Here is a 7,877-nt window from a genome sequence, read left to right on the forward strand (position 1 = left end):
TTTGGTGAAGTCAACGTTTATTGTTTATCATCTAGATTAGATGAGATCAGACTGAAACAGTATTTTACAGCAGAAAGCAAGTCCTATCGAGCTATGAATACAATGAAGTATGTAAACTTGTCACCAATGGACGTGTTCTTTACGCAAGACGCTATATCGTTCAGGTTGGCTAAACATTTACACACTTACTGTGGCTGTGAATATTTTGACTAACCTTGGCCGTTGAATTAAACAGTAAAATTCTGAGATTTGGTACATACGAGTTGAGAGTTGAACATCAATAAATTTAGTTCAGGTTTAAGAATGGTCGGTGGATTGAATCACTGGTAGTAGATCTAGCATCAGGTTTACAGTGTATTGAACACATTCCTCCTATCAAAGTAAGTAATAGTATCCAGTGTATCGACCACATACCTCCTTTCAAAGTAAGTATTCAGTTGTACTTTTTAATAGAAAATTCATTTGTTTTAATATTCAATATTGTGATCCAATACTTCAGCCAGAAAATTCAGGACAAACATGATCAGGATATCTTTCACGTGACCTCTGATCATTGATCACGTGACCTCTGATCATTGATCACGTGACCATTGATCATGTGACCTCTGATCACTGATCACGTGACCTCTGATCACTGATCACGTGACCTCTGATCACTGATCACGTGACCTCTGAAGCTCTGATCACTGATCACGTGACCTCTGATCACTGATCACGTGACCTCTGATCACTGATCACGTGACCCCTGCAGGTTTACTATCACAACCAGTCCGGGGTCTGGAAGTCACTGGACAACAGACGACTCTACGTCTTCAGGAGGTTGTGTCAGATGGGATACTTTGATCAGATCAGATGTCAGGACTTAACTTTCTGGAAGGTTTGTCATCAATTTACACCTTGACGATTTGTGTCACTACACCTTAATATTAAAGGTCTAGTTCGAATATCAGACTTTAATTATTTAACTTTAATCTGCAATACTAGAATTCTAAGTTAGAATTTGCATCGTCAGGACTCGGATAGAGCAGCTGAGAGAGAAGTAGCACGAGGTTTGATAAGTCATGTCAAGGTACGTTACTGATCACCACGGTTACCATCAGCATGGTTACTAATCACCACCACTGCTGTTCTGCATTGCAGCTCTATTCTGCTGCCTGATCCTTTCATCTGATCAAATGTTGCTGTTGTTTTTATTCATATCGTGCATGTTTCAATTAATAGCATCAAAAGCCTTGAAAGTGACTGTGTTATGGTTATCACTTATCCCTGTGAACTTTGTAAAATTTGTTCTGATTCTCAGTGCACAAAATTCTCACTGTACTTTATCTGATTTTGTCCTGCTTTTAGATTTCTCTCTGACCAAGTGACCATTTCAGCTTTGACAATTGCTGCATGCCGGATTTTATCTGTTGTATTGTATTCCCGGATGCTTATCTTATCTTCTTTGTTGTTGTATGTATGTATGTATGTGACTAATCACTAATGGTTACTAACCGTTGGTTTGTGATAATCCATTCTTATTTCTTATAAGCAATCATTATTAATTTATTATATGAACATTTTTATTTAATCACTTTAATAATTTTATCATATTTTTAACCATATACTATTTATTTCATACAAATGAATTCTTGGGAATTGTAGCCTCGGTAATCAAGGTTATTTCATTCTTAATTGAATCTTATGGGGGGAAAGATAATTAATTCATAATTTTATGATGTCGATTGTCGATAATTGATTTTGTAAACCATCAAATTAAATTATTAACATGATAAGTTTTATTTACAATTATTTTACAGTTCTTAAATCACTGTGTCACTGATTAATGATTATACTGCGTACAAAAAAGCACCGCTGCTGTCCTGTCTGCATTACCTATAATTATTTCAATCTAATAAGTTTAGCACTTTTCTCTCATATTTAAAGATCAATGTTTAAATTTGCCGACTATAAATTTGTTGTTAAGGTTGTAAAATGGGTAAGATAAAGAAGAAGTCAGATAGCGGTAAGAAAATAGTATACTTGAGTCCGGGTAATATCCGGTATACCAACGAGACTTTCTCTGCAAGGTACGGACACTTTCCTTGGACTAGTTCCCTGTTTCATTGGAAACACGTGGAACTGATTTGAACATATTTAAATTTTACCAAACGGTTAAGTTATATTATATTGATATCATATTGATATTCAACTGTTTGTTAAATCTTTATTTAAAGGTCTGTATCCCCAGATTTAGAGATGGAAGAACAGTGGAATCCAGTATTAGCGAAGTTATCAACGGTGATACTGAACTTGAGGATATTCCTCTTATCGAGGCAAGTTTCCTGTTTTTTAAATAGTTCTTTCATTCATCTGATTGTTTATGAATAGACTCAGTGAAGACATATTCTAATGGAAATAAATAGCTGAATAACGTATCGACATTTCTATGTCATACTCATATTCTGAAATATTAGTATTAATTCAATTATAACGATCAATATTTAAGCCGTAGTACATACATATTACATTACACTGGATGGAGCTTACACAGTGTAATTTCTTCCAGTCTGCGCCGCGCGCCTATATAAACGTACGCGGCGCAGACTGGAGGAAATTACACTGTGTACTGTGTAGGCTCCAGTGTAATGTAATATGTATGTACTACGGCTTAACATTAAAAATTTGACGACGAAATTTATTTCAAACAAAATATTATTATTATCTAACTTTTAAAACAATCTCGAAATAGTAAAGAAACATCTTAAGAGACTGATAAGTGCCCAAAAAAACATAACAGTTCTCTGAAAAAAATAAAGGTTTAAAATTATGAGGTAAATAATTTTCTCCACAAAACTCTGTTAGAGGCAGTAGCCCTAAGATCATAAAGATCATAAATATCACGTAATGGTAGGTTTCTTTTATTCAAATCATTTATAATAAACTTTAAAAGATTACTTTGGTGTCGACCAACACGTCCTTTCATGGTAAATAACGCATTAACAGCAAATTGAAGAGCTCTCTGAGCTGGTGATGAGCAGTCACTGCGAAGGACATGTCCAAGCATTTTCCAGCGAGCATATGCCACTCGCTCTGACAACGGTGTTACACCACAGCGTTCATAGAGTGCTTTATTACTGATAATAATGGGATAAGTCATCTTCAATATTTGACGCAGGTGTCTTCTATGACATGCATCAAGTTTGTCAAATAGGTTCTGAGGGGTAGCCCAGCTATTGCAGTTATAGAGCATAACAGATGTAACGTATGCTTCGTATATCTTAATCTTGGTCTTCAGATTAATCTTAGATCCTTGCATCCAAACTTTCTTGTATTTTTCGAATGCAACATTTCCAAGGATTATACGATGCTGTATGTCTTCTTTACTACATAGCTTAGAGCCTAGGGACACACACTTCCTCCAAGGTTCTCTATTTCTTAGAGGTTCTCCTTTTTCGTCCTTCTCACTACTAGTACTTCCAGCCAGATAACACTTTACAAACTCGGTTTTAGATTCATTTACAAGCAAATTCCATCCTGAGAGAATTTCCTTGCAAATTGGAAGGAGCTGGTGTAACGAATCCTCATCTTCATCAGCAAAGTCCACATCATCAGCATATTCCCATTCTAAGAATCTAAAGGAAGGGAGCTTTCAGATATGGGGGGATTTGGGCGTAGATGTATAACAACAACTCTAAGGTGGTAGAGTGCTCCAGCTAGGTACATGGTAAACAGCGAGCCAGACAAATAGTCGCCTTGAAAGGCTCCTATTGTGACTTCGAACTCTCCCAATGTCGTCTTTTTGATCTTAATTCTGAGCTTGGTGTTAGCGAGCAGATATCTAACTAGTCTTATGTCATCTTCTGAGCATCCTGCATCTTCGAGTAGCCTGAGGATAGTTGACCGATGTATTGTGTCGAAGGCTGATGACATGTCTATCCCCATTTTACTAAACTCCCAATGTTTCTCCTTGACAACAGAAATAAGAACCCTTTGTGTCCAGACAATATTAGAGCAGCTGTGTCCTGATTTATAGGCATTCTGCCATGGCCCAGTGTAGTCTGCTATCTGTTGTTGAATACGCTGGAGTGTTATCATGGAAAGGATTTTCCTAGTTCCATTGAGGAGGCACAAGGGACGTAGACTCTTAACTGGTCCTTTTGGTTTTCCAGGCTTCTGTAGGGGGGGTAAGATATCCCTCAGTGAACGATTGAACGTGCTCTTGTTTTTCAAAGGACTCATTGATAAGTGATGCAAACTTCATGTAGAAAGAAGGAGGTGCATACTTAAGGAATTCGTTAGGGAGGTTGTCAGGACCAACGGCTTTACCGTTCTTTAGTTTCTTGGCTGCTGTCTCAACTTCAAGTGCAGTTATAGGCGTATCTAATGGCTTAGCAGCTCCAACAAAAGGTTCTAGTGGGGGTTCTGGGCCTGTGTAATGTTCCATGAACCAGTTCTTGACTATGTCTGCCTTATCTTCATCATTGAGAGCAAGTTCTTCTGTTTCTGGTAGGAATACTGAAATAGGAGGAGTGTCTTTTGTGCTTGAAATTGCTCTGGTTGCTTCGAACATTCTTCTGGTATCATCAGTGGAGTTGATCGTCTCAGCTAGAAGGTCGGCATGAGCGGTTTCAAGTGTAATAAGGCGCTTTGCAATGTCATTCTTGAGTCTGTTGATTTCCTTACGCAGGATAGTTCTGTCACGCATTTTGTTGTCGTTTAAATGTTGTAGTAATTGGTGTCTCTTTTCTGACATAGAGACAACTTGTGGGTCTGATGTTCTGTGACGTTTGGCTGTGTTTCTTTTCATACCCACTGTTTCAGATGCAGCAATTTTAACCGCCTCGAAAAGGTTGTTAAAACTTTCAGTGACTGACTGGGCAGATGTATCAGTTTCAATCTTCTGAGCAGCATTTTGTTGAAAAGAACTTTGAACATCTTTGCTACAAACCAATGAGTTGGTGTTATACTGCTTGACTGTGTGTTTGGCAGTACTGTAAAGTTTGTAACGTTTACTGAGGTCAAAAGTTGCTTTTACAATTTTGTGATCAGATTGAAGTTTTGCACCAGCGTAAGACCTAGCGTCAACAAGCAGAGGAGTACTTCTAGATCTACATAAAACATAATCAATTTGAGAAAACCAGGGTACAGACTTTTTGGATCTACGGTCTTTAATCCATCCTGTAAAAGTGTTGGTGTGTCTGCTCGCATGTGAAAATGCAGTGTTGGCTGCATAGAGTCCATTAGTGATCATGAAAGCTAGCAACCTTTCGCCATTTTCGTTACGCCGACCAATACCATGTCTTCCCATATTAGTTTGAAGACCACTTTCAAAATCTGATTTAGTCCGTTTCCCTAGCCTAGCATTAAAATCACCCATGATGAAAAGTTCATGTCTGGCAGGAATTCTGATAGCTTCCTGGAGCTCACAGTAAAACTCATCAGCAAACAAAATATATAACTGTAAAATAGTTATCCACTGTAAAATAGTTTTTAACGAAATCGAAGCAAATATGAACAATAAATTTATCAAATAGGGCTCATTTGAAAATTAACGAATAGCGTGACGTGTATAGGAGATAAAAGATTAAAAGAGATAAAGGAAATTAATGGACAGCAGAGGAGTGAAATGTAAACGAAAATATTACTATTTACACGTCAATCAACTAAAAACTGTGTTAGATTGTTCAACTTTGTTTTGTCGTTGAGTGTTGGTTTCTTTTCAAATAAAAATCGGGCTTCTTTAATCTTTCTGTTGATGATTGATGTTCCTCTATCTTCGATTTGAAGTTTTAGCTTTGGGGGGCCTGTGTGCTGAGGATGACTTTCCCTGTAGTGCTTTCCTAGTGGCTTATCTTCGTAAGATTTTGCTGTTGGGTTTGCCGCACTACAGTAATGTTCGTCGAACCTGTGCTTGAGTGGTCTGTATGTCTCCCCACCATAGTGCTCGGTGCAATTGTCTACTTCGCAAGTGATGTGGTAGACGGTGTTAGTTGTTGCGCATTCTCCATCGGCTAAAGCTGCGCAGTTTGATGTTGTGCAGGATTTCTTGTCAAGGGGTCTGGAGTCTGTAAGGAGATCCTTTAGTTTCCGTCCAGGTTTCTCTACAATTTCGATGGAGAGTCCACTATGGCACTATGCCTTCACAGCATCTCTGTATTTGCGACTAGTAAATTCTTTGACATATGATAGTTTGAGAATCGCTCCGTCTTGGTCTTTGTTCTGTACGTTCTGATTAGATCTCTTTCTAAGTTTTCTCTTCTTCTGTATGGTGTTCAAGACTCTATCGTTGTAGCCGTTGTTAATGAGAAGTTGATCTATTATCTTTTCAGAGTATGATTTAGGATTACATTTATAATGCATGCTGATTTGGCGAGTTGAAAGATGACGTCTACCAATGTGTGCACTATTAGTTCATAGCAATAGCCCATAAAACAAAAACACATTTCCTGTCTCAATAAATATTTCCTGTCTTAAGGTGGTACGGAACCCCACAAATAACACGTGGTGGTCGCTGGACAACCGGCGACTCTTCGTCTTCAGGACCTTGTTCGAGGAGGACTGTCTTGAGTCTGTTCCCTGTGACGATGTCACTGATAAAGTGGTAAGATCAGAGCTTTCAAGATGATATTTTTCAATTTTCAATTGTAACTTGGCACAAAATTGTAGAAACAATAATGGAGCTGCTGTTAGCTGGTATTACTATTAGTTTTACGGTTCCTTAATAAACAAATCTCAATCAGCAAACAGATTCAAGATAATTCTCCTCACATCTCCAGAACTCCTCAGGTATTCCAAAAGCGTTGGGAAAATCTGAAGAGTGGAGGAAACACTGTTCGTGTCAGACCTTTACATGTCAGCAGTGAATGTGAGGTAGATTATTTCACTGATTTTTCTTCTAGAACAACAGATGTCATGAGCGAACTGAGGAAGATTAACTCTACAGCTCTATCTGATCTGACGAATATTCTTGATACTCGTAGGCAACTCGATCATGTTGACACTTACCATGAAGACATTTCTGGTTCTCCGAATGGTGGTTGTTCGTTTAGTCTTAATGAGAAGGTGGCCCGCCCTGTCTCCCGCTATGGAGGAGACCAGGATATCAGAGTCCGTCTTGATAATACATCTACTGCTCTAAGAAAGACAAAGCAAATGGACGACTTAAGCATTTCCATTAAAGCCAAGCCCTCTTCTAAACCTGTTTCATTTTCTCGAAAGCTGTCTGATTATAGGAGCTATTCTCACAGTCTATCACAGAGCCATTCTCACTGTCTATCACGGCGCCATTCTCACAGTCTATCGCAGAGCCATTCTCACAGTCTATCACGGAAGACTGCAGGAACAAGAAGCAAGATAGGGCTTAGTATCACCTTGTTAAGGTGAGACAGTGGATAACACAATATATGATTGTTTTTAATGTTTTTAAATTTTATATTTTTTATATTTTTATAGAATATGTTTCGTAATCTGGCTATTATTGTATTTAAATGAATTCTCTCATAATGAACATTTGACTATCAGCATCATTTGTGATTTTAATCCTAATGGTAATATTTGAAATGTGATGTTATTTGATGGATTAATTAATTCATTAACAATTGACTGTGACTCTGATAACTTATAAAGCTTTTTCATTTGTTTATGTAACTGATATTAATCCGAGTCCCGAGATCACCTTCGGGATATTTTATTCTTGGAGTAGTGATGTCCTATTTTAATGAGATTTTAATGAGATTTTAATGAGATTTTAATGAGATTTTAATGATATATTATTATTGTTATATTATGTTGTGTTGTTTTGGCGAGATTACCCTTTCACACCCTTCAGAGGATCTAACAGTCTACAACATGTCTATTGTCTATATTAGTCGGCTCAATTCTTTTCTTCCAATTTG

At 37.6% G+C, this 7,877-nt stretch overlaps 2 protein-coding genes across 5 annotated transcripts in view; both read left to right on the forward strand.

Annotated features, from left to right (window-relative positions):
* Positions 1–7,877, forward strand: part of LOC134819555 (dnaJ homolog subfamily C member 9-like) — a 114,755-nt gene that overhangs the window by 28,654 nt on the left and 78,224 nt on the right. The window lies entirely within an intron of this gene.
* LOC134819938 (uncharacterized) lies at positions 65–7,829 on the forward strand. Of its 4 annotated transcripts, XR_010160822.1 has the most exons (8): positions 65–164; positions 296–380; positions 752–877; positions 1,013–1,069; positions 1,967–2,069; positions 2,231–2,315; positions 6,458–6,583; positions 6,769–7,829. XR_010160822.1 is itself a non-coding variant. In XM_063830096.1 (7 exons), exons 4-7 carry the CDS (start codon positions 1,062–1,064, stop codon positions 7,363–7,365), a joined length of 816 nt encoding a protein of 271 aa, XP_063686166.1. In that variant the 5' UTR covers positions 69–164; positions 291–380; positions 752–877; positions 1,013–1,061; the 3' UTR covers positions 7,366–7,829. The 4 variants fall into 4 exon arrangements, 3 of the variants coding, with proteins under 3 accessions (XP_063686167.1, XP_063686166.1, XP_063686165.1); XM_063830096.1 differs by lacking the exon at positions 1,967–2,069 and having other exon boundaries at positions 69–164; positions 291–380; XM_063830095.1 differs by lacking the exons at positions 65–164; positions 296–380 and having other exon boundaries at positions 788–877.

Source organism: Bolinopsis microptera, chromosome 8 (assembly GCF_026151205.1).
Source record: "Bolinopsis microptera isolate Bmic1 chromosome 8, MBARI_Bmic_1.0, whole genome shotgun sequence".
Classification (NCBI taxonomy): domain Eukaryota; kingdom Metazoa; phylum Ctenophora; class Tentaculata; order Lobata; family Bolinopsidae; genus Bolinopsis; species Bolinopsis microptera.